General features: G+C 35.7%; 2 protein-coding genes, 1 long non-coding RNA gene and 1 pseudogene across 3 annotated transcripts in view; 1 reads left to right on the top strand and 3 right to left on the bottom strand.

Annotated features, from left to right (window-relative positions):
- Positions 1–3,089: 3,089 nt before the first annotated feature.
- LOC110095502 lies at positions 3,090–8,744 on the top strand (annotated as a pseudogene).
- Positions 8,745–9,026: 282 nt separating this feature from the next.
- On the bottom strand, positions 9,027–17,905 carry LOC110095522 (formamidase-like). Its single transcript, XM_020821105.2, has 6 exons — positions 17,590–17,905; positions 15,672–15,909; positions 15,382–15,572; positions 12,450–12,685; positions 10,206–10,557; positions 9,027–9,283 (listed from the first exon to the last, which is right to left on the bottom strand). The coding sequence occupies exons 1-6, from the start codon at positions 17,806–17,808 to the stop codon at positions 9,152–9,154; spliced, it is 1,368 nt and encodes a 455-aa protein (XP_020676764.2). The 5' UTR covers positions 17,809–17,905; the 3' UTR covers positions 9,027–9,151.
- LOC114580144 lies at positions 16,428–17,215 on the bottom strand. The gene is made up of 2 exons (XR_003701434.1): positions 17,172–17,215; positions 16,428–16,904 (listed from the first exon to the last, which is right to left on the bottom strand). It is a non-coding gene; the product is annotated as an uncharacterized LOC114580144 (long non-coding RNA).
- Positions 17,906–19,653: 1,748 nt separating the features above from the next.
- Positions 19,654–26,416, bottom strand: part of LOC110095497 (formamidase-like) — a 14,228-nt gene continuing 7,465 nt past the window's right edge. The window contains exons 4-6 of the mRNA XM_020821062.2: positions 23,426–23,661; positions 21,172–21,523; positions 19,654–20,030 (exon numbers count right to left, since the gene is read on the bottom strand). Of these exons, the coding sequence (XP_020676721.1) occupies positions 19,896–20,030; positions 21,172–21,523; positions 23,426–23,661 (723 nt within the window). The 3' untranslated portion in view covers positions 19,654–19,895. The remainder of the gene's footprint in view (positions 20,031–21,171; positions 21,524–23,425; positions 23,662–26,416) is intronic.

Here is a 26,416-nt window from a genome sequence, read left to right as displayed (position 1 = left end):
CTTCACATAATCTCATTAATGCATTGTGGACCTCCGAAGGAGCACCGCTCGCGGGGGTTCGAACGCAGAGGGTACGGCCGCACTATCCCTGTGGGACAAAACGATCGTAGGCCTCTACACTCGACACGAACGGGTCGATGGGAGGGCAGATTGGATCGCGCATACAACTGACCATTGGGGATAGATGCTGTCGCCAGCACACCCCGATGGGTAGCAATATACACGACCTAGTCACGGGTTTCCCCCACCCGATACGAGAGATCGAGTGGGGTAAAGTAGATTGCGGGGCCAAGTTTCCCACGGGCGCAAGCCCCCATGGTTAATTACATCCCGGGCCGGAGCCCGAGAAAACTCTCGATTAAGGATCATACATTATCTTTTCCAAATTGGGATTAGCACAAGGGTATAGACTAGGAAATCCTACTCAAAAGGAAACATCGAGATTTACATACTCTTATATGTCGATGACATACTGATCACAGGGAATAACACACTCAAGATCTCAACACTCATTTCCAAACTTCAGCTGAAATTTTCTCTTAAAGAACTCGGTCTGATCTCATTTTTCCTAGGCATTCATGTATCTCACACAGCCAATGGCTACTTTCTCAGTCAGGAACAATATGCCCAAGATGTACTACAAGCAGCCGGTCTTCTCCAGACCAAACCTGCCCAGACTCCAATGGCTGTTAAGCCACTTTCGAACCACAGTACATTTCTTGATCTGGATCCTGTCCAATACCGCAAACTAGCAGGGAGTTTACAATACCTAACAATTAGGAGACCCGACATTGCATTTGCCACTAATGTAGTATGTCAGCACATGCATCAACCAACCGGTAAGGACTTCAACAATCTCAAACGCCTTCTCCGATATATCCAAGGGACACAACAATACGGTCTCCCAATCACAAAAGGTACTCTTCAACTTCACTCATTCTCAGATTCCGACTGGGCTACAGACTCTCTAGACCGCAAATCCATTTCTGGATTCTGTACATATCTCGGCAATTCCTTAATCTCTTGGCATGTTAAGAAACAAAACACTGTTGCCAAATCCTCCACTGAAGCAGAATATCGATCCCTGGCATCTGCAACATCAGACATCATTTGGCTCAGACGAGTACTACAGGACTTTCGGGGTCTATCCCCCACACCCACTATTCTTTCCTGTGACAATAGCTCGGCATTAGCACTGGCAAACAATTCAGTCTTCCATGCGAGAACAAAGCATATTGAAATTGACTTTCACTTTATCCGGGATCGAATTCTCTCCAAAGAAGTTGAAGTTCAATATCTAAATACCTTGGAGCAACCTGCGGATACCTCGATTCAAAACACTACGAGCCAAACTAACGATTCAATTACATGAATCATAAGTTTGCGGGGGGCTGTTGACTAACAGAATATTCCAGGAATCATTATATCTGCTCCAGCACCGCTTACAGGAAATCATTTCTGAACGTGGTCACTAAGCCTGCCGCGCCAGTCTGAGATCACCAACGGCTTGTCTCCTCTCTGGCAGCTAACCAACTCATATTCTACCTTAATATATACCTGCGTACTGTAGAGCTTTACACTTACAATGAGTTAATGAAGAATATGAGCTCATACACCTTTTCCTTCCCTGTCTCTGTTTTCTCTTCTTCTACCTAACATTGTTTTGCAGGAATCTTCAATTTCTTCACATTTAGTTCTAATATTCTCTTTCATGCTTTTCATGATTGTTTAATTACATTTTTTTCCTTTATTTTTCTTGTTTAATTTTTTTTTAAAAAACTTGTCGTAATAAATAGATATATAATAATTTTTTTAAATATTTAATTATTTTTCTGTTGTATTTTGCCCCCTCTCAAAATTCAAGCTGGTTCCCCCTGCTTGTGGCTCAATTTAAAGTTAGGCAGAGGGCTTACACTGCTGTCAATGTGATAAATAAGAGCGCGCGAGATCGAAGATACACTGCGTTTGTTTGGGAGTGAGAGAAAGATTCAGTTCAGTAACCAAATTCCAAAGCCAGATCCTGGATAAAAGGTTTGGTCGCGGTCCGGCTCGGACGGGATCCGTCCCCGTCGGGTCGGGTCGTGACAGGGACCAAGGTGACGGATTTGCTCTGTTTTTTTTTTTTTGGAAATTACTGATTTGCTCTGTTATTCCTTTCAGTGTGATTCTTATAGGACACCTGAAATTCGGTAATGTTATTTCGTTTAATTCGACATCATATTGTATCTCTTCATCTCTCTCTAGATTACGCAACCTGCCTTCCCTTTTTTTGTACCTGATTTTATTCTTACTCCTTCAGCTTGAGTGAGATTTTCATGGCTATCTGTCTGGTTACATGTGATAAATTTCCTTCTTTTTTGTGTTTTTGCTTGAAATCACTTAAAGCTGAAAAAAAAACTGAGTTTGCAGTGTCAGTTTCCCGACATTCTCTCAGTTCTTCCTGTTTTTTGCGAGGATTTGAGAGGTCTCCCACTTTTTCCGCCTTTGATCATCAGAGGCCTTTCCTTTTACCAAAGGTTGGATTTTTCATCTGATTGGGTTTAAACTGCATTAGTTCTAAGCTTGTGCCCCTTTTTGTAGTTATAATGGCGTTTTCTCCTTCTGGATTTTTGCATTCACAAGGGCCTTTTCTATGTCTTTCAAGTGCTTTCGTTACCTCCGAGTTTGGATCTAGGTTTCCCTCCACTTGCCAAGATTCTTTCTGCAGTAGTTGTTTTTTGTCCCCCTAATCTCTTATGCTTCAGTTACAAAGATGCCTCTTTTTTGCAGTTTAAGCTTCTCATTTCCTCACTCCAAGATGCTATTGTCTCTTTGCTTTGCAGATGATTTGATTACAGAGTTGGAGGAATTTGGTTCTGCTTTCCGCCATTATAGCTGACAAAACAAAAGAGGAGTAAAATAGGTACAAAAGAATTTGAACGAGGAGGAAAGAGGGGAGATTAAAAAAAAAAAGATAAGAAATTCCAAGTTGACGGTGCTGTTAGCTCAATGCTTGTAGTTGTTTCTGCTCTTCTTACTAGTTTACGAATGTAGAGAAGTTGCTGTCCCTTTTGTCTCCGGACTCTGTGGGCTTTGTCTCTGGGCGGGGAAACATCAATCGCTTATACCAAGGAAATAGTTGAATTCAATGCCCGTTTAAACCCTAAAAATCAAACCTTTCTTACTCGTGCGGAAATATTGTAGTTCTATCTCTTTCTCCTTTCTTCAGCCTATGTATAGGCTAAAGATTCCATCTTTTTAATCAGTCAGGGCTCCATTGTCTTGTCAAACTCCAATTGATAGCCTTATCATTTTTCTTATGGTTGCTTCCAGTTTGTTTTTTTGTTATGGTATGAGCCGTGAGGAGGTGGTGAAGGCTTAAGGTCACAAAATTTTCTTCAAATATGAAATACATGAAGCTTGGAACCAAGCCTGATGCCTTTCAGTCCGATGGGGAAAATATCAGGTATGACTCTATAACCTTTTTAAAAGAGTTTCTGTGTTTTTTTCTTTGGTGGTTGTAGTTCTGTTCTTTGTGTTACATCATCTTTTTCTAGCTATTGCTAACTGTTTTCCTGTTTGTGCTCCATTTCATTACACGGGAGTTGTCACCTTGGATGGAGAAATTATTAGGTGAAGGCACCGGAGGGAGAGAACAGTCCGGTTTTCTCTCTGTCTACTATAAAAGCGCATTTACTATAGCAACAGCGCTTTGACCGCGGTTTCATTGTAGACAGAGAGAAAACCGGATGATTCTCTCTGTCCGGTGTCCGCACCTAATAATTTACCCCTTGGATGACCAATGAGTAAACTAGTATTTATTGATAATGCATGTGCAGTTATTATTCAAAATTTTTAGATTTTTTTTGGCTTCAGAGCACATAGGAAAGGCAAATAAAAAATCAAGTTTTTTTTTTTAATTATTTAGATTATTTTTTTATCGATGACTTAGGGCCCATTTGGTTGCTTGAAATTTGAGAAGATGTATTGAAAAAATATGAAATTTGCTAGATTTCATCATTTACTTTGATTTAGCAGGAAATCAATATTTGGTTTAAACTCAATAAGCTCCTTTAAAACTCTTTCAAATGTTATGATCTCATTTACACATTCGAAATAGGTGAAACTAAGTTAAATTAAATCCTCATTTTCTATCAATAAGCAACCAATTCAAACTTCATTTGGAACAATTTTTTTACTGTTTCCTAAAGCATTAAAAAGCTCAAACAAAGCGTAAGTCCATCCTTCAATTTACTCATACAAAATAAGTTATTACTTTTGTTATTGTGTTGATGATTCCATGAGATTTGCAATTATTGCTGTCAAAAACTATGTTTATAATACAACTAGACAAGTTGTAATATGGCCTTCCTTTTGTTCTTAGTATATGGATTTAATCAAAAAGAAAATGATCGAGTACTTGTATTTATATTCATATAGTGAGATTCTGGTGTCTTAATATAATTATGAAGACCTTATGGCTCCATTATGTAGTTTTCACATGTCATATGTGCCAGCTTGCTGATTACCTTATTTTCTGTTTATATCTTTGTTCTGCAAAATTGTTTTTCCTTCTAACTTTTTCTGGCTTATAATAAGAGATCCAAGCAGTTATTAAATTCATCTTTCATTAGGCTTGTTCTTGCACGTTGTTTTATTGTACATAAACGTGTTTTCTGTGCTGCTATAGGGCTATCCCATGTTTTTTTTTTAAATCTTATTTACTTCTTACTTTTATGGTAATAATCAGAAATGATATTGTAAATATTTTTGTCTGCAGGTTTGCTGCAACTGAGCTGGAAACAGACATTATTGTTAATGTGGGTGATGTGAAGTTTTACCTACACAAGGTATTGTTGTTCTTTGTTTGAAAACTTTATTCATTTGATGCTCTTTGTAGTGACTGAACTCCATTAAATAGGGGGTGTCCAACGAGTCAGGTTTGGGTCTTATTTGAAATTGACCTGATCCGAATCCAACCTGTTTAATAAATGGGTTAACAAAGTGAACACGATCCCAATAGGGCTGTAAGTGAGCCGAGCCCGCTCGAGCTTGACTTCTTTATGGGGTCACGAGCCGAGCTTATCGAGCTCACGTGTCTAGCTCGAGCTCGAACTGGAGCTCATTGAGTAAACAATCTCGAGTTCGAGCTTGTTGAGTCTCGACTCGTGAGCTCGTGAGCCGGCTCGAAAACAATATTTCGAGCTAATATTTTTTATTATTAATATTTTGATTACACTTAAAAGTAATAAATTAAGTTTTAGAACAATTAAGTTCGACAACAGTATTCTTGGCTCGAGCTAATAAATGCTAATTCAAAAAAAATTAAATTTTAGAAAAATTATGTTAAAATCTTCAACAGCAAGAAAATTCAAACAAATTCAAAAGTTTTCTCTCAAATATCAATGCTAATAAATGTTGCAACCTTCTTTTCTCCAGAAGCAGCAGCTTCTATTCTCCTCTTGTGCTAAAACCAAGTGGTAAAACTGGGCGGTAAAACAAAAATCCGGCAGGAAAACCGGATGAGAGGCTCGATAATCTCATTACATTATTGCGAGTCGAGCTTGAGCTCGACTCTAGTTCGAGCTCTAGTTCAAGGTCAATATATGACTCGATAGTCGAGCTCTAACACCCCTTGACTCGAGCTCGACTCGACTTGTTTGCACTCCTAGATCTCAACCTACTAACAATTAATCCTAACCTGCTAATCCATTTTTATCAAAAAAATTTATTACTAAAATTTTTGTACTAAAAAACTTCTTTAAAAAGCAGTAAGAAAGTCGTCCTAAATGAAGCCTATGTCATAATAGTATGATTATGGCTAAGAAAGGTAAATTTTGTCTAAATAATCTATAAGCACAACTTTTTTTGGATGGATTTGAATGTTTGGCTACAAAGAAAATAGAAACATTTAACTTTCGTAAGGCGAAATTGTAACGTTTGAGATGGATATGTTGGAAAATGTGAAAGTGTTAATATCAAAATTATTTTGTCAAAGCAAATTTAGATGGTTTGAGCATGTTGGAAAGTGTGAAAGAAGGGAAATAAAATTATTGTTGACAGGCATTTGAAAGCAAAGAGTACTAAATGAATGGATGTAGCTGAAATATGTCATGATATATTTGAATAAAACTAGAATTACCATCATTTGCTTTCCTATAGAATGAAAGGATTGATTAAGGGGTCCCTATATTACTATGATAAAGCTAATCATAATGATGTATATAGTAGCAGTCCCATTTTTTATTCTTCAGAAATTAGATGAAGTTTTATCTAAACAATTATTTACTTAGCAAATGGTAACTAATTTGCATTTTTAAAAAATTTATTGACCACCTGTATGCAGTTTCCACTGTTGTCCAAGAGCCTTAGATTGCAGAGGTTGATAGCAACTATTGATGAGGAAAGAAGCTATGAGATTGCCATTCCTGATATCCCTGGTGGCTCTGCAGCCTTTGAGGTTTGTGCCAAATTCTGCTATGGCATGATCTTCACCCTCAATGCATACAATGTGGTTTCAGCTCGCTGTGCCGCCGAGCACCTTGAAATGCTTGAAACTGTTGAGAAAGGGAACATGATTCATAAGATAGATGTCTTTCTGAATTCCAGTATTTTGCGCAGCTGGAAAGACTCCATCATAACTCTCCAAACTACAAAGATTCTACAACCTTGGACTGAAGAATTGAAAATTGTTCACTGTTGCATAGAGTCAATAGCTTCTAAGGCTTCCATTGATCCTGCAGAAGTGAAATGGTCTTATACTAATAATAGAAAGAAACTTCCATTTTCAGATGTGATGAAGAAGCAGTCTGTGCCCCAAGATTGGTGGGTTGAGGATCTCTGTGAACTTGAGATTGAATTCTACAAGCAGGTTATAATTGCGATAAAATCGAAGGGGCTAGCTTCTAGTAAAGTAGTTGGAGAATCTTTAAAGGCTTATGCTTACATAAGACTTCCTGGCTTCAGTAACAGTCATGGAGGTGATTTAACAAAGCACCAGACCTTGCTGGAAACCATTGTTTGGCTGTTTCCTCCTGATTCAGATTCAGTTTCTTGCAGTTTTCTGCTGAAATTGTTGAAAGTAGAAAGCTTTCTTGATTGTGGTGAGAATTGCAAGAAAGAACTGATTAAAAGAATAGGATACCAGTTGCAGGATGCATCAGTGGCTGATCTATTAATTCCTGCTCCAGTAGGCGAGAGCACACTATATGACATAGAGACTGTTCTTAGCAATATTGGCAGAGTTCTTGATGCGAGAGCACATTAGCTCTCAGAAGACTTCAAAAGAGCTTCAGAAAAGCACTAGTTCTGCTTCAGAGACTAGCAGATCAAAAGTAGCTGTAGCGAATTTGGTCGATGGGTACCTTGCTGAGGTCGCAAAAGATCCTAATCTACCCCTTTCAAAGTTTATCAAACTAGCTGAGATGGCATCAGGATCCTCACGGCTATCTCACAATCAACTTTATCATGCTATCGACATGTTCTTGAAGGTAAGCCTCCAACATTCTGTGATAAAACCAATCACTTGGACTTTGCAAACGATCAAGCTGAAATCTTTACATATTAAGAATTGAATCGGGCATTCAAGTCATAGTCGTTGTTGATCATGGCATGCATCTTCATTTGCATACAAATCATAAAATAAACATTGTGAAAAGTTATGATTCATTTTTGTCAGTTTTTTTTCATCTAATTGTGTCTCTCTTCTGATGAAATAGGAGCATCCAGGCCTAAAAAAATTTGAGAAGAAGAAGATTTGCAGTCTTTTGGACTGCAATAAGCTTTCTCATGATACCTGCATCCATGCAGCTCAGAATGATCACCTCCCTCTAAGAATAGTAGTGCAGATTCTATATTTCGAGCAATTGAGGCAGTTTGCCATAGGTAGCTGCGGCACTAATCTTCCATCTGGAAGGGCTCAGTCGCTGGTTCATCAGGAGAACAGATCAGTATCCTATGCAAGTTCCAGGTCTGCCGCATCCTCAAATACTGAGGATGAATTGAATGGCGTCTCAATCAAACCTGTGAAGCTTGAAGCGAGTGGAGAGAATGGCGATGACAAGAGCAGTGAAAAAGTAAAGGGAGGTCTGATGCCAAAGAGAATAATAAGCAATCTGTGGTCAGGCAAGGTGCAAGTTGGTGAGAGTAGTAGTTCCGGGACGCCGGAGAGCATTGTTTCAATGAACCCTAATGAGGCAAGGTCGACTCCATCAAGGCATTCAAGGCAATCCGTTTCATAGCAGATTTTTATGAAAAAGCTTGGGAATTTAAGGGTTCTTCCCTCATGATCTTATGCTTCATAAGGGCATCTCCAACCGAAAATGTCATTTTTCACTCCAAAATGCAGGGAAATCAAAAAATGCCGTATTTCATCTCCAATCCAACGTCATTTTGCCGCTAAAATGGTCGTTTTCGTTCGCGCCTTTCTTCCCAAGCTGTTCGGTAGAGAGAAAAAAATGCCGCAGATGAACAGTGCGACGCCAATATTGGCGTCGCACTGTTCATCCGCGATCAAATGGCGTCAAAAATGGAGATCGGTTGGAGCAAAGCAAGAACGGCAAACAAGTATTTGCCGTTCGGTTGGAGATGCCCTAAGCTCGTGAATTTTGGAGGTTTAGGACTGACAGGACTCTGTAGATAGAGTAATGGGGATCTTTTGCTGGCCATAGTGCTGATTTAGGTTTCGTTTGAGATGACTTTCTTACTGCTTTTTAAAAGTAACTTTTTAGTACAAAAATTTTAATTTTTAAACTAGAAAGCTGCTTTAAGAGTCATAAGAAAGCCATCCCAAACGAAGCCTTAGGCTTCGTTTGGAACGGGTTTCTTATTGCTTCTTAAAACAGTTTTCTAGTATACAACAACAACATCATGTCTTTAATTTTTATACTAGAAAACTATTTTAAAAAACAATAATTTGGGACTAGAAAGCTTTTTAAAACAACTTTTTAGTACAAGAAATAAAATTTTTGTACTAGAAAGCTGCTTTCAAAAACAATAAAAAAATCATCTCAAACGAAACCTTAGTAATGCTAATGGGCAAATTCAGCTTTACCATCATAGTCTAATATGATACTAATTAAAGGTTTATTATTTAAGTCACTTCACAATAACAAAGTTCACTTAACTTCATTAACATAATTAAACAAGCCATAATTGTGGTTTAGGCATGTAATTAGTCTTCTTTATCTTTGCTTAGGTTCTGAGTGATTGGAAGGTCTCCATCGTAGGAGCATCGAAGAACATCTGGAAGCTTCTTCACAACCCTTGGCCCCACCGGCACCCTCCCAGATTTTGGCCGAATATCCTGTGCAATCATTGGACAATAATACAATAAATTAATGTTTTCTAAATTATATATAACAAAAATCTATATTCTACAGAGTCAGCAGGTGAGAAGCAAAACCTTCATGCATTGAAAGTGTATATATTTGCATTTTTTTAAAATCAGAAAATAACTTTAAAAACAGTGAAAAAATTGTCCCAAATGAAACCTTAATATTCATTTTACCATTCATTAATAATCTTTCATTGTTTATGTGGTAAATAATTATTATTTTTACAAAGACAAATGGGAAATTCAAATTCGAATGGACTCGTTTGTAATGAAAAAATGATAATGATAATTATAATTCAAATAATAATTGATTCCTTGTTTAAGAAATTTAAATATTTATAATATATTTATACTTTAACTTCTGAATGTAATGTATTTTAATTATATTTTATAGTAATAATTTTTGAACGAGCTAGCTCACGAGCTAATAAGTTGAGTTAATGCTGGCTCAAGTTTGATCAGTTGGCTCGTTGAGTTCGGCACACGAGTCATTTATTGAGTTAAGTTACAGCCAGGTCATCAGTCAACTTAACTCACTTATGCCTTTGTTTACATGAAATCAAACTAAGCCCATAAGTCTTTAGGAATTCGATGCGGAATAAGAAATTTTTTTAAGAACATTATAATAATGGCTTAAAAATCTCCTAATTTGTGCTAATTGGTATCATTCAAAATATTATATAAAATATTAATTTTAATATAAATTAAAATATTTTATATCGAAATATTCATACATAAAATTTTGTGCTAAATTAATATACTATTTCATTAACAGTTATCTCTGATCAAATAGGGGTAATTTATTTTCGCAATTCCATTTGCTATTTGTTCATAAACAGCGCGTGATTGCACGCACAGAGACACAGTTAGGGGAGAGAGAGGAAGAGCAGACCTGATCGAAAATGGCGGTGGGGATAGCAATGGTGGCGACGGCATTGGGAACGTCTACGATGCTGGAGAGGCGGCCCTCACAGGGGCAGCAGGAGAGGAGGAGGTAAGCCTGCTCCTTGGAGTAGCCGAATTTGGAGAGGTAGTCAATGGCGTTCAGCACGGCGCGCTTGTAGGCCACTGTGGCGTCCATGAAATGCTGCCGCCCGCTCTCGTCCACGCTTATGCCCTCGAACACCAGCCACTCTGAGAATCGCGGCTCCACTGGCCCAATCTCGAAGATAGGGTTTACGTGCAGCTCGGTTGGCCCCATTGGGGTTAGGTATTCCTTCATCCCGCCCCTTATGATCTCGCACCTCAAAGAAAAATTTAGAAAAGTTTAGGTTTGGATATTTGATTGACAATGTATTTGCGATTGCCCTATGCAATATATACGTCATTGGTTTTTTAACATTGCTCAGTGAATTTGTTTAAATATTGTTAAAGGATATTTCTTTGCTGGATATGGGACAAAGCGTTGTTTGCAAGTGTAAAGAAATGATAATCAGGATATGGGAACTGAAAGGTTTTAGGACTCAAAAATCAGAGATGATCAAGATACTCAAGACTTGATTAATGGTTAATGGTTAAGGCCTGTCGCGACATACAGAACTCCAAATGTTTATGCCCAGCCTACATTCAACGTGGGGTTAGTCGGACCCGTTAATGTGCAATGAGGATCAGCATTTTAGTTACAAAATAGTATTTCAGAGCATGTCCTTAGGGTTCTAATTTTATTTTAGCATGCTTATTTGCCTAAGAAAGCTGTGAAGGTGAAGGAAAGTTGGTGCTTTCCTTTCCATTGATTTTTCCACTTGTTACTACAGAAAATCTTAAATTCCTGCTTCCTCCATTTCATTTTTTTCTTTACCTTTTTCATTTGACAAGTATATGCCCTTAATATATCGAAGAAGCATTTACTGTATCTAATGATCTACAGGCTTTCAAATATCTAGAGAATGTGTAAAGATGAAAAAAAAAATCAATTATAATGTGATCATCTTTTATAATATGAATACTACTGCTTTTCCTATTGTGATCTCTAAGGTGCATTCGGGCGTCTTAATGTGTATCCTAAGAGCACTAGTTGATGATACTCTTTCCTTTTTTTTAGATATCCACAGTTAGTTTTTAAGTTTAAGAAAGTGGCAATTTCGTAGAAATGGAGAAGTATGATATTCATTTTTTGGCTCTAAAGAGAGAACCTTTCATTTAATTAAGAATTATTATATGAAGACAAGCCATTTTTTGTTTTTTTTTAGTTGAAGGTCATTTTTGTTGTTTCTTGTCAAGAAACTTATAACTTTTCATCCCGAGCAAAGATCACTAAGTGTGAGAAAGCCATATTTTCTCTCTTCTCAAAGAAACCTCGAGTGAAAAAAATGGAGGCTATGGAATTCCTTCACTTTCTTTCATGGGTACAAATTATTTTCCTTGATGGTCATGGTTTTTTTCACAAAGATTTCCTACTTTTTTTTTTGGTTGGAGAAAATGATCCTACTAAAATTAGGAATACAGAATATTTACATAAGAAAATTATGGATTAAATGTAATCTAATACATATGATCCTTGAATAATATATAAAAATGAATCTACTTATTTCATTACTTGAAGGATTTTTCAAGGAAGTTGTGACTTCAACTTTATTTACAAAGAAAAGTACCATTTGATGTTTGAGGATAGGTTATAGGTGGCTAGAGGAAACGACCATGTAAAATTTACTGCCTTTCTATCACCCAATATTGCAATAATTAGAGGGTTGGGAGGTAGGGGAGGGCTACCCTGCTCTTCTTTTCACAGAGAAATACTGAAGATTTCTCAGTGCTTTCTTAGTTAGTGTACTTATGTTTGTAAAAAAGAATTTACATCTAATCCATATCATGGGTTGGGTTTAGCATTGGCTTGTCCAACCAATCCTTAAATATTATTTTAAAGGTCAAAGTCTAGAAATTGGTCTAAAAATGATGTTTTGAAAAGCATCTTGGTTTTGTAAAAAATAATAATAATAAGAATAAAGCATCTTTATTGTATAATGGTTGTCAAATGCTACAGATTTTTGGGTTTAAATGTTTAATTTGTCATGAGGAATTCATAGTATGGACTCTTCATGTTATCTATGGTGGCTTAATTTATTGTTTTTATGCCATATTTTAGGATAAATGCTAGAAAAAATGTTACCTTTAATAAATCAAGAAGTGCAATACTTACTTGAGTTCTAGGAATCCGCTCATCTCTATTGCTCCACAAAGTGAAATTTCACCATCACCTTGAGAGAAGTGCATGTCGCCTGCACTAAGGTTTGCACCTTCAACAAAAACTGGAAGATATATTTTTGATCCAGTACTTAGATTTTTTATGTCACAGTTTCCTCCATTTTCCCTTCCAGGTACTGTTCTTGCAGCCTCAGTTGCAACCTTCTCCCATTCAGACGTTCCTTCATTAATCTACAATTCAGAGGATAATGAACTTGACAATTTGATCTAATTTTGATTTTAGCATGATTCTGTTAATGCGCGTTTTTTAAAGGCAATCAAACCGTACCCAGATAATTATTCACATCATATGACAAGGCTTTGATTTTCTGTGCACTTTTAATACCTTTATACAAAGTAGAATGATAGGAAACACTTGAAGATCTCAAGTGAAACCTAACGATCTTGACGAAATTAGCAAGAATACTCAACAAGTAGATAAAAAATCAAAGACAAACAACCCACTTTATTGAGAAAAATAAACTAACTAAAGAAAAACAAACAAGATACAAGTGATACTCAATTCGAGAGGAGGATCGATCTCTCCCGATTCTCTAGATGCCGCTAGAGCCCAAAAGAAACCTAAACCTAAGAGATTTCAAATTTCAGCCAAATTCAAGATTCTCTAATCCTAGGAAAACCAATTATTTAATGCATAGTTGCTTACAATTCAAAAGGAAATCTCTAAACGGTCCCTCTGTACGAGCCTCCTGAGCTGTTGCCTCCCGTTTCTCCCTAGATGCCTCTGATCTTCCACCAACTGAGCTAGCTCTATAGCCTCTCCCAAGTTACGAGGCCTCATCACTCTAACTGCTGCCTGAATCTCTAGTTTCAGTCCCTTCATGAAGTTCCCCTCTAACATAATCTTAAAAAGTCGGTCAAATTGGCTAGCAAGATATTCGAACCTCTCTCGGTACTCTATCACAAAATTATCTTGTGTCAAAGCTAAGAACTACTCGTAAAAGTCTCATCCCTTGCCAGTTCGGAATCATTCTAATAGGCAATCCTTGAACTCCCTCCAACTCCGTATAGGTCGCCGCATGTCCTTACACTGGTACCAAGCCAAAGCCTTCCCTTCTAAACATAGTCTAGCTGCCGTCAGTCTCTCCTCCTCTGTCAACCTGTTGATAGTAAAGTACATTTCCACCCTGTAGATCAACCCATGTGCATCCTCTCCCTAAAAAATAGGCATCTATAGTTTCCTTACTCTCAGATCTCCTCCGTTAACCCTGCTTCCTTAACAATTTTCCATTCCCCAAGGGGGTGGTCCCCCCCCCCCGCAATTATGTCAATCATCCCTTCTCCGCTCGCACCCAAACCTTTCATCACAAACCCGCCTCCTCCCTTCTAATTCAGAACCCCTTCGATCATATTCAACCCCTCTCCTTTAAAATTCGGCACCTCTTCGATCATAATCAAGTCCTCACCTTTCAAATTTAGCCCCTCTCCTTTCAAATTCAACATCCCTCCATTCATGCCCAACCCTCTCATGCCTCTCCACATACCTTCTACCGGATTCCTCCTTAGGAATAGGCCCTAGGGGAGGCATTTTTTCTGTTCCCTCTAAAATCTTCCCCTCTTGCTCTTCCCTTCTTCTGATTGGCTTAGGATTTTTCCCACTTCCTTGGCTATCAACACCTTCCCTCATCTCCGATGGCTGTTGGTTTGACCCTCAAGCACTTTTTTCAACATCTCCTCCAAGATGGAAAATTTTGATTCGAACTTAATTTCGAATCGAACTTATCATGGATGGCTGAAACATCCTTTTTTAAATCTGAAACTTGAGTTTGGAGATCTGAAATTTCAAATTTTATTTGTCCAATCTCTCCCTTTCAATACTTCTACTTTTCTTCCAACCATAAGTCTTTGTACCTATGTTAGGCTTGAAAATTAAGATTTCCACAACAAAAACAGCAAAAACAGTGGTTCGAAGAAGAAAAACTGCTGCATGAATCAACCCAAACAGCCCCGAACACTGCTTAGACTCGAAAATTCGGATTTCTACCACAAAAACAGCGGTCTGATGGAGAAAAAACTGCTGCAGGAATCAGCCCAAACAGCCCCGGACACTGCTTTGATACCAATTTAATAGGAAACACTTGAATATCTCAAGAATTTCCTATCAATCTTTGGAAAACAACAAACAATTCTCCTCAAGAATCCACACAAAAACAATAAAACAATAGATAATTTGTATTATTTGATGAAATAGAAATGGAAAAATACCAAGATACAATTGATCCTCTATTCGAGAGGAGGATCTATATCTCCCAAATCTCTAGACTCCGCTAGAGCCCAAAAACACCTAAACCTAAGAGATCTCAAATTTGAGCCAAATTCAAGATGTCCTAACCCTAGGAAAATACTCTATTTAATGTGTACAATAAAAAAAAAAAATCTAAACAGTCCATACATTCAAATTTCTCTCCTAACTCCCTCAAAATCCTTCCAAAACAACTCACTTAGATCTTGCGGCTTATGCAGCTCATGCAGGAGGCGAACTCTTCCGCCTCTGTTACGTTGAGCCATTCCCATATGGACCAGCTGGACCGGTCTAACATAAACCTTCCGAATTACCTCCCAAATTTGAATTTAAATCAGCTCTCTTTCCCTAAATAAACTTCCCTAATTCCCTCCCAATTTTGATTTTCTATGGTAAGTACTTAAAGGTAGGATTCATCCCCTACGAGCCCCCAAATTTTCTTTTAGAAATCCTCTTTATACTAGTAATGTAATATGACACTTCAACTAAAGCATTTCACTTGTTTGCTGCTTGACGTAAAAGCTTTTGAAGTTTCAAATGATGGGAAAAAATCAAATTAATTAAACTTTCTTTGGTGATTATATTCAAGCGATCTCAGACTCATGTTCAAAGATTTTCATCTTACCAGTCCGAGGAGGCAACTTCTTTTTGTTGGTAGGTTTGCCAGTGGCCTCTGGTGCACAACTTCACATATCTTAAGAGAACTGGGGCCTTTTTCAACCAACTTCCTTTCCCTTTCGTTCCAAATGTTGAGGAGTTCAATGGATGGCGCAGTCCCAATTACTCCTGGATGATTTAGACCGGGAAAGCGGACACCTGTTTTACATAACATAAGTTTCCTAGCATCAATCTTTACTTTCAAAAACAATTTTTTAGCTATTTTGCTGAAGCAGGGCAATAATCTTGGAAGATCACCTGGTATGTGGGGCGAGTATGCGTATATTCCTTCAAAATACCAGATAGCTTTTATTGCACTGGGGAAGTGGTCTGTCAATAATCCACCTCCATTTTCTCTGTCGTAGGTTGCTGTATAACCCCATTCATCTCCAGGGAGGGGACCTAAGTTACAGATTTCTACCGCTAGAAGATCACCTGGTTTTGCAGTGACCCCTTCTTTGTCTAGAACTCTTATAGGCCCACTGAGATAATGTCCCTGCACAAGATTTTAATGCCTGGTTAGGTAATATGCAATGAATTATGATGTCACCATCTATATCTTTTGTTAAACAAACTGGTCAATCAAGTTGGAGAAGCTTTGATCTACTTATGATTCCAAGGCTGCTTTGGAAGACAACTCTTTCTCTCTCTTATCTGCCCGCATTTAGTTACAATAAACATTGGGAAAGTACTCACTCTTTATTTCCAAAGTATAGTACATGTATTTTATGCATAATATTCTCATATTTATGAGAAATAATCCTTTACATGCCTCATTTTGACCCTTTGATGTAAATCTTTGTTAAAAATATATTTATATTTTTACTTTGTATTATTCTTTTTATTCTGATTCCTAAAACAAAATATGTATAACAAGTACAAATCAATATCTGTTTACTATAGACTTCATATTTTGTGAAGCATTGGGTCGCTTGTCCACATTGATATTTACCCTGTATCTGAATTCTATTATGTTGTTAATAAAATAAATTCTTTGGTTTTGGAGATCAAAAGTTTTTTTTCTTGCTTTCATAATCATTATTGAGTGGAAAATGGATTCTTAGATGGATCGACAATCACAAATTCCAACAAGAGTGATCTGAAGAAAGTACTCATCATCTTGTGTTTGGAACTTTACTATTTTTAACTTTGTGAAGTTGTAGTCATGGCAGAAGCTTGTTAGCCAGTTCCATTGGAGCCTGAAGGAGTATCATTGGCTCTTATTGCAGTAATTGATTACTGAAAATAGTGCCCTATTTGTTCTTTAAAACTGTGTTCCATCATCTTTATCGCCAGCCACCATGAAGGCCTGGTTGGTTTCTTGGGGCTTATGTGGTTTTCAGTCATTATTTCTCTTGCACAAGCTCTACTTCTTCTAGACCTGAATTTTCTTTTATACCAATATACTTTTAGTCTCTCATTTGAAGTTCTTTTCTCTTACCAATATCACGGCTTTGAGTGAACTTTCCATCTTAGCAAAGTTTAATTGCTCTGCATGAATCATACCAGAAATCAGAATCACTACAAACTATCAATAATATTCTCTGGTTGTTTTCAGCTATGCTTTTCATTCAGAATTTATTTTTTTCCTGTTATCTGATCACATCATTTCATTTCACAACTGAATAAAGAATGTCAGATTTCCAGGTTATTTTGTATCAATATACAGAATTCTGAATGAGCGGCTTTAAAAGAGAAGCATAATACTAAGTTAAGTGTTGCAGAGATGAGGATGCTTAGGAGAATGAGTGGCTTTACCCTTAGAGATAGAATCTGAAATGATTATACCCGTGAAAAGGTTGGAGTAGCGCCAGTGGAAGATAAGATTAGAGAGATTCGTCTTAGATGATTTGCTCACATAAAACGGCAGCCTTCCGATGACCCGGTTAGGAAAGTAGAGGTATTAGAATTGACTTATGTTAAGAAAGGTAGAGGTATACCTAAAAAGACTTGGTTAGAAAACATTAAAAATGATCTTTCTTTACCAGATTTAAACGAGAATTTGACTTTTAATAGGGCAATGGTGAAAAACGATAAAGGATTCATGTAGCCGACCTCACCTAATGGGACAAAGGCTTGATGTTGTTGTAGTATACAGAATTGTGAATCACTATAAAACATAAATGCTCTGATGCTTTTTTTTTTTTTTTTTTTTTTTCAGGAATGGAGGACTTACAATGTTGAAATCCACGGATTTGATGTCCATGGCAGAATCATTATCTGCAATGCTTCCTCCCGACCAGTCCATCATCTCCACCCGAAATAACTCTCCCTCTGTCACCTCTGCAACTGCGGGTATGCGAGGATGCCAACGGTTATGGAGAGGGTACTTCTGCTCCCATGGCTTCTTCTTGAGGTCGATCGGCACGACCAATCTCGGACTTGGAGGAGCCATCGCCTGAATTTGTGAAGGAGCTCAGCAGCCGAGCTTAGATGATCGCTTTATTTTGTGAATTCTGCCCATGATTGTGAGTCTCTTGTTTACTGAGACGAAAACAAAAAATTGAGTAGGATTTTCATTATTATCGTCAGAGTGGTCCCGTCTTGCGCTATGTTGATATTATCCTTATTGTTTGCTTCGTATTTCTTGGTTAATATTTGATAATGAACTGTAACATTATGTAACAGAAAGATGAAACGACCTTTTCAAATTATATATTGATGCGGACTAAAATATACGCGGCGGTAGAGTAAAAATATAGCGTCTTAATAATATACGTATATCCAGCACACCAATAGATAATTAAGGGAGAGAAACACCATAAACTTTTTTACGTGGAAAACCCGAAAAGGGAAAAACCACGGGGCCTGGCCCAGATAAGAAATTTCAACTATATATGGATTGGTTACAACGTTTGATTCGCCCCTTTACTTGGAGATGCTAGAATTACAGTAAGTTAATAACAGACAAAAATCTGATGATGATTAATGGATCGACCAAAATAAGGCAGTGGTTGGGAAAAGCTCCAGCAACGGTCAGTAGTAAAACTCAAGTGATGGTTGGCAGGAAAACTGGCAGTGGTTGGCAAGAAAACCCGGCGGTGGTCGGCAGGAACTCCGGCGGTGTGGTTTGAATCTCCCAACAACGCTTTGGGTCTTTGATTCAGACTCATTTGGGCTCGGATTGGGTTGAGTTTGATGTCATTGGGTTCGTGTTTCCAAGACGCTCAGTTTAACTATAAGCTTGCTGAAATTGGAGTTCAGATGCTCCTGAATTTAATCTTTGAAGTTTCCAACTCAATTTTGCTTCAAGATTTGTGCATGATCAAGATAATTTTCTTATTATGATATATATATATATATATGGGATGAAATTTTTTATTTTAGAGCGATTTTGAAAATATTATACTGTAAAATTTATATGGATTTATAATTATATCCTACTCAATAATAAAATTTATTAAAATAATTATTTTTCAAAATATATTTTTCATGCTCTGACGATCGAACAATTATTACGTCTTCCGACCGGACGTTCCTCGACCGGACGTAGAGGAACGTCCGGTCGGAGCCAAATCCGACCAAAAAACGAGAAATACCGAGCAATATCAAACAATAATGAGGAATACCATCACGTGAAGACCCAATACCAAGTTATATCGAGCTATACCGAGCAATACCGAGTTATACAAAAGTTATACCGAGTTTTTCCTAGCAAAAACTCGGTACAGCTCGGTATTGCTCGGTATAACTCGGTATAGATCTTCACAGAGCGGTATTCCTCGTTATTATCAAATAATACCTAGCAATACCAAGCAAATACCGAGTTTTTTTGGGGATTTTGACTCCGACCGAAATTTTCTCTACGTCCTTACACCGAACCTAATAAAAGTTCCTGACGACCAAGTTCTCTTAAGTGCGTTTTAATTCGTGTTATTATGGGAGTAATCAAAGAAAATAAATAAAAAATCTTAAAAATTTATTGATCGATTATAAATTAAAATCATTGATTTCATTTTCTTAATTTCTCTTTCACTGAATTCATAGCATCCAAAGAAATGTTTTTGTGGCAAAAAAAAAAGTAAAAAATAATGTTTGTGGAAGATGTTTATTTCTTAATTATTTTAAAAAATAATTTTTGAATTGTGGCTGAGAATGCTTCCCCCTAAAGCCAACAAAAATATTACACCAAGTAAATATTAATTGTTCATCCCACAAACTATTTTTCTTTCACAACTTTTAGTTATCACATAAATTCTTTTCCTATAAAAGTCATTATATGGACAATGTTCAATTTATTTCATCTGCATAATCAAACAAAACATAATTATTGTTTCCAAGTTCCAACATATAATCAAAAGAAATTTATTCAATTCAGAACATTTTATTAAAATTTTAATAATAATTAAAATATTTTGATCAAAATTTAATTGTAATATATTTAAATTTATTAAATTAATTTTGAGATGAATATAATATATATTTAATTATATTCATCTCAAAATTAATATAATAAATTTAAATATATTAAAATTAAAATATTTAATAATTTTCTTTTGCCTTGCTTAGGTTTGGAGTGATGGGAAGGTCTCCATCATAAGAACATTGGAAAACATCCGGCAGCTTCTTCACAACTCTTGGTCCCACCAAAGACCTATGAGATTTTGGCCGTATATCCTGTGTACGTATAACACAAGTTTAATAGTGGTAAAAATGTAAATTTAACCAAGTCAATATAAGAGAGGGGTAAATAATAGTTCATCTCTGTGATCTATTAAGATAAATTCATACACGTATCATATATATAGACTTGAATTCAAAATCACTTAGTTGATAGTCAAAACTCCAACCAACAAATCAAAAAGAGCCGTGTCATAACTTCTAATATGATTTCTCACTATTGTGCTATAATAAATCATTATTGTGCCGTAAATGAGCTAATTCGTAAAATGAGATTTATGTACATATCCCTCTTGTTTTGTCGAGAAATTTTTATTTGGCTATAATCTTCTCAATTAGATAATATAAATTTAATTTTAAAACAATAATTAAAATTGAACATTAGAAAGGTCTTTTTTTTTGTCTTTTTTCTCAATTTATGAATGAAGGAATACTTGTGAAATTATTGATGAAAAATTTGCCAGAAAATTTTAACTTAAATCTTTTGATTTCAGACAAAAATTTTTCGCCAAAAAAAAAAAAAAACTTGTTTTTCTTTATTGTATTTTCATATCACTTAATGATTTAGCATTTATATATATTACACCTAAAATTTATTATTTAAGACATTTAATTATTATTTTAAAAAATAAATGAATATTTTCTAATATATGAGATGACATAACATCATAAAAAATGTAAAGTGAAGTGTAGTCATATTTTTTAGTATTATAAATAAATATTATTTTATTAATATTATATTAGAAAAATTAGAACCAAATGATCTTTTATAAATAAAAAATTGAATTAGAATATTATCAATTTTTTTTTAATTTATCTTAAAATAAATACAATGCACAAAGATTCAATTTTCACCTTATGATATTTGATCATTTTAAGCACCTCATGCAAATATAGTGATTTTTTATGTAAAACAGTTAAAAACATTTTTTTTAATTGTAGAAAAATTAATAACAGTTTATTTATTCATTGCCTCTTTTATTTATTTATTTATTTATTATTATTATTATTATTAAACTGTGATTGAAAAATTATCCTTTCATTTTTTAACAGCTGTTAAAAAGCGGTCGAATTGTGCCGCGGATGCTCTGACTTGAGAAGGGCTGCCCTTGAGAAGGGAAGGAGATGAAGAGCGGACCTGGTCGAAAATGGCGATGGGGATAGCAATGGTGGCGACTGCATTGGGAGCGTCAACGATGCCGGAGATACGGCCTTCACAGGGGCAACAAGAGAGGAGGAGGTAAGCCTGCTCCTTGGAGTAGCCGAATTTGTAGAGGTAGTCAATGGCATTGAGCACGGCGCGCTTGTAGGCTAATGTAGCGTCCATGAAATGCTGCCGCCCGCTTTCGTCCACGCTGATGCCCTCGAACACCAGCCACTCTGAGAATCGAGGCTCCACTGGCCCGATCTCGAAGATCGGATTCACGTGCAGCGCGGTTGGCCCCATTGGGGTGAGGTATTCTTTCATTCCGCCCCTTATTATCTCGCACCTGAAAAAAAAAAAAAAGCAATCGAAGTTAGGGCATATTTTTTATATTTTGTTGTTCAAACGATGCACCTAAATATATTTTGAGTATCATTTTCAGATGATGTCACATTAATCTTTGGAAGAGGAAGAACAATAATAAAAAAAAAAATTAAAAACTCAAATCTAGACATGCTGAAAAATAAAGTTTTTTAAAAAAGTTACAGTACACTTTACGTTAATTTGTTTAATCTTAGTCAATTTCTGTCCTTGGCCACCTAACTGTTGGCACTTGCGAGCTCACAGATCTAGCATGGCCTGGGCAAGTTATTTGATTCAGCTTTTCTCCTTAGACTTGGGCACTGAGTTGCTTATCCTTTATTCGTTAGCTATCTCAGTCTGCATGTACACGCGGCCTCAAAGATTTGATCTTTTTGTGTTTAAGGAACAATGTAAATCTCATTATTCAAGTTTCAGCACCTCAAAAAATTTTCGTTCTCTGTAGTATATCTCAAGTGGTAATAACTAATAAGTACTTCAATTTTAACTTTTCTGCAAGGTTTAGTGAAAGGGAGAGAAAAGTAAAATTGACCATATATTTATTAAATTGTCTTCTTTTTACAAACATATATATACTGATATATAGGCAAGAGAAAAAAATAATAAAAGAGTATATCCTCAATAGGAAGGAACTATAACAATAATAAGTTATGTAGAGTACTACTATAAATAGTTTACACGTGTGATAATTTAGATGTGGTAAGCCCCCTTTACGTATGCACAAACATGGGGTGACATAGAAGATGTCAACATGAGTTTGGATACACTAACGACTAAAAGATGAAATAGCTGAAGGTTTAGTTGCCCAATAGTTGTGAGTGTTACAATAGAGTGCAACCAATACAAGAAAAAGAGATAAGTGTGAATATGATGCAATAGTCAGAAATGAGATTCATACTACATATGACATATATAAGATTTTCAAATAATAGTATCGAGTGAGTGTCGACGAAGATTATAAATAATAAACGTCGATGGAGAGGTATACATAGAAAGGATAAAAGGTGCAGTCACCGCTAGAGAACACAAGTAACTTGTTGAGGTTAATGAATATTGTAAGAATAGAGAAGACTTGAAGGTTTGAGGATGAAATCAGTTGTATGTAGTGTTTGGTGACATAATAGGCATAAAAATAGGAGAAATGTGCATTAATTTTGGATGTTAGTGATGCGATTGCTTGGGGCATCTTGCAAATGGCTTCATTGACGAGCTCAAATCACATGAATGAGGATCAAGAAGGCATACTCGTGTAATGCCCAGCGAAAATATTAGAGAAATGGTGAATTCTACATAGAGAATCATAGTAAGCATGCATGATTACATGAATTCGAAAAGTTGTGGAATGTTGTGATGCAATAGATGGACACATAAGGCCAATGTGCATGAGGGAGATTGGAGGGCTGAGTCTTGATAGTGGATGTAATTGGAGGGTGTATCACGTGGTTTGGAAGTATTGAAGATTACATGGACAAACATGTGCGCATACATAGGCTTGGTGGATACAATATGAGTGATGAATAGTGGGTTTCAAGCACATGTAGTGCTTGAGAATGGAACTTGATGGATCTGATTTCATGTTAGAAAGAGAGGAAGAGAGAATTTGTAAGACCACATCTAATTTTCTTTGTAGTGCAAGCATATAGGCTTATATATAGGTAAGAGAAGATAACAGTAAAGAAAATTATAAGAAGTTTGAATATTCTTAATATTGACATAATATAACAATAATAATATTGTAGCTTTTTATTATAAATGGTTAGTATATGTAATAATTTGAATATAGTAATTATTTGATGGTTGAATTTTTTTATTCTCCTAGCATTTTTCAATCATAAAGAGATACTTAATAAAGAGATACTATACTTACTTGAGTTCTAGAAAACCGCTCATCTCTATTGCTCCACAAAATGAAACTTCACCATCACCTTGTGAGAAGTGCATGTCACCTGTACTGAGGTTTGCACCTTCCACAAAAACTGGAAGATATATTTTTGATCCTCTACTTAGATTTTTGATGTCACAATTTCCTCCGTTTTCCCTTCCTGGAATTGTTCTTGCAGCCTCATTTGCAATCTTCTCCCATTCAGGTGTTCCGTCATTAATCTATAATGCACAAGAATAGTGAACTTGCTTATTTAATCCATGTCTGTATTTCATTTTGATTATGATAATGCATATTTTTGTAAGGCATTCAACTGAAATTTAATCTTCTTAAGGGAAATTTACATAAATACCACTTTATACCATCCTATTTATATATTTAACACTCAAAATTTTAATATTACATACATACCACCCTATTCAATTTTAATATCAAATATGCCACTCATATTTCCTTCCTACCACTCATATATTTCATTTCTATCACTCATATATGATATAAAAATGAACTATGGGTGGTATTTATGTAATATTATAGTTTTAGATGTTAAATATGTAAATAGAGTAATATAAAGTGGTATGTATGTAAGATTTTATATGTACCATGAGTACTTTGATTCAAAGTAGAAGTTTGGTCAGATATAGTTGTGACACACAAGAAGTTTCATGATATGATGGGAATGCGTCTTTGTACTTCATAATATTAGTTTTTTTTCTTTTTTTTTCATAGTTTAGAATCAATGCCATTCAGTCAGCATAATGAAGCACTGTTCTGATTATTTGTTTCAACTCATTTAAACTGCTGAGATTGGTTAACTGTAGAGCCAATGAAGAAAGAAAAATATACTAGACCATTGTGAAATTTGAATGAAAGAGAGAAGCTAGATATCATTCCTCTCCTATGCAACAAATGGACAATTGTGCCTCATGTTACTATTTTGGTGTTGAGTATATCAGTTGTGAACAAGATGTTTGTGTAAATTCTTCAGTTAGGAATTGGAGCAAGGGTGAAGAAGTTTGCAATTGTTGACTATCATTAGCTATGAGTCCAGTACCACAAGTGATTAAGCTATAATACAAATTAACACAACGTGAAGTAGATTTTTGTCTAGAAAGAGATCCAAGAATTATAATGATATCAGAAAAATTTAACTTTAATTATAAAGTGCCGAAGCAAGATACAAGAAGGATAAGGATAACTAGGAAGGGTGAAATGAAATAGGATTCAGTTTCTCATCAAAGTTATCCATGAAAAAAAAAAAGGTTTTGAGAAGTAGATATGTTGCCTTTATTTTGATCTCGGGCCCATGGATTTGAGCCATGCAAGCATTCTTTTTACAAAAATATGGATGGTAGAAGTAGAAGTAGACTTAGTGGAAGCTTAATGTATCGGGTATATATTGTTTTAATTCTACAAGTTGGTTTAACTTGACATCAACCCTATTTAGACACCGACATTTGTGGAAGCTTAATGTATTTGGTATATATTGTTTTAGTTTTACAAGGTGGTTTAACTTGAAGAGAGAAATGCACAAAAGGAGATGTATAATAAAGATTGAACGTTGACTAACTTAACTAAAAATGAAGGTTCTAAAGTGGTATAGTACTATAGTATGCACATTTACTAATGGTCTTGTTGTTAGATTTGGGCGGTGGTTTTTGAATTTATACCCTGGTTCTTTTGGTTAGGGAATTTGGAGTATTTTATTTGGGGCAGTAGAATTTGAATTGATGTGAAAGTTTTCATTTCTTCTTTGTATTGTATTTTAACTAAGGTTGATGGTTGTGGGTTTCCTTAAACTTGTTGTATTTGTAGAGACTTCAAGGTTGTGGTTCTACTTGTGTCCACTTGGTTCGATTGTTATCACGATTGATAGTTTTTTCACAGACTGATTGGACTGTGGAATAAATATTTAGAAGCTTTAAATGATGGCTACGACTATTTTTTATCTTGTAAATTTAGTTGAAACTTCTGAACAGATATTGTCTCAACCAAATTTACTAGCTTAGGAGATCGGAAATCTATAAATAGTACTTGTATCTTATATCTGGGTGAGATTTTATATTATTTATGATTGGGTTGCATAAAATTCATCTATCAATATATATTTGGACATGAATCCATTTGACATTGTGATAGCCTGATAGGATATCAATTTGGAAAACCTATAATTCTTGTTGACCTTTTTATAGAATGTAGGCATAACAAATTTGCTCAATTATTCACACAATATATGTATGATTTGCATTATAAAATTTGTAAAAAACTAGATATTAATTATGCCAATTACAAGATTTACACTAATATGAATGGGAAGTTTGTGAAATTTAAAACTGTTGATAAAATTATGGTATGTTTAACTCCATTATGATCATCATCAAAAGCTTGGTGATAAAGTGATGATCAATGTTTAAAATTACATATTCGGGTATTGAGGCTTTTTCATTTGTGAGGCGAGGCGTAAGCCTCAAAATCAAAATATTGCGTAAACATAAAATGATAAGTTTTTTATATACTAATGAGTGAATAATATAAAACATAAAAAATCATAAGATATGAAGTGAAATCAAAATATCCCAATAATAAAACAACATGAAATATAGTTCCACTCAAAATTCTATCTTTCCCAAATCCCAGTATTCTTTTCATTAACATATAATTCAAATTTCCAAAAATAAATAGCAATGACATATCACATAAGAACTCATAAGTCATCAGCACTGCAATCACTAAGGGGTTCTTCATTTGAATCATCATTATGATGAACTGCTCTCTCCCCTTCCTCCTCTCCTATAGAGTCCAATGTCGGGCATTTACTTCAAGATTTATGTAAGTTTTAATATATATAGCGTGAGGCGTAAGCATCATGCCAGTGAGGCGAGGTACGCGGGCCTCAACCAAGTTGAGGCGCAAGCCTCATAAAAAAAACTCGATGCGTAAGCATCGAGGCGTTTTTTACTGGAATTGTGCAAAGGC

This window comes from Dendrobium catenatum, unplaced genomic scaffold (genome assembly GCF_001605985.2).
Source record: "Dendrobium catenatum unplaced genomic scaffold, ASM160598v2 fragScaff_scaffold_827, whole genome shotgun sequence".
NCBI classification, from domain to species: domain Eukaryota; kingdom Viridiplantae; phylum Streptophyta; class Magnoliopsida; order Asparagales; family Orchidaceae; genus Dendrobium; species Dendrobium catenatum.
This window is presented reverse-complemented; position numbering and strand designations above follow the sequence as displayed.

What these genes read in the sequence shown, in the direction of transcription:
- LOC110095522 (XM_020821105.2), bottom strand. Translation starts at nt 17,808, where the DNA reads ATGGCTCCTCCAAGTCCGAGATTGGTCGTGCCGATCGACCTCAAGAAG. An exon ending in AATCCGTGGATTTCAACATT is followed by an intron (nt 15,910 to 17,589) that starts GTAAGTCCTCCA and finishes AATCTTGTGCAG; the next exon opens with GGACATTATCTCAGTGGGCC. An exon ending in AGCGGATTCCTAGAACTCAA is followed by an intron (nt 10,558 to 12,449) that starts GTAAGTATTGCA and finishes TTTTTCTTTGAG; the next exon opens with GTGCGAGATCATAAGGGGCG.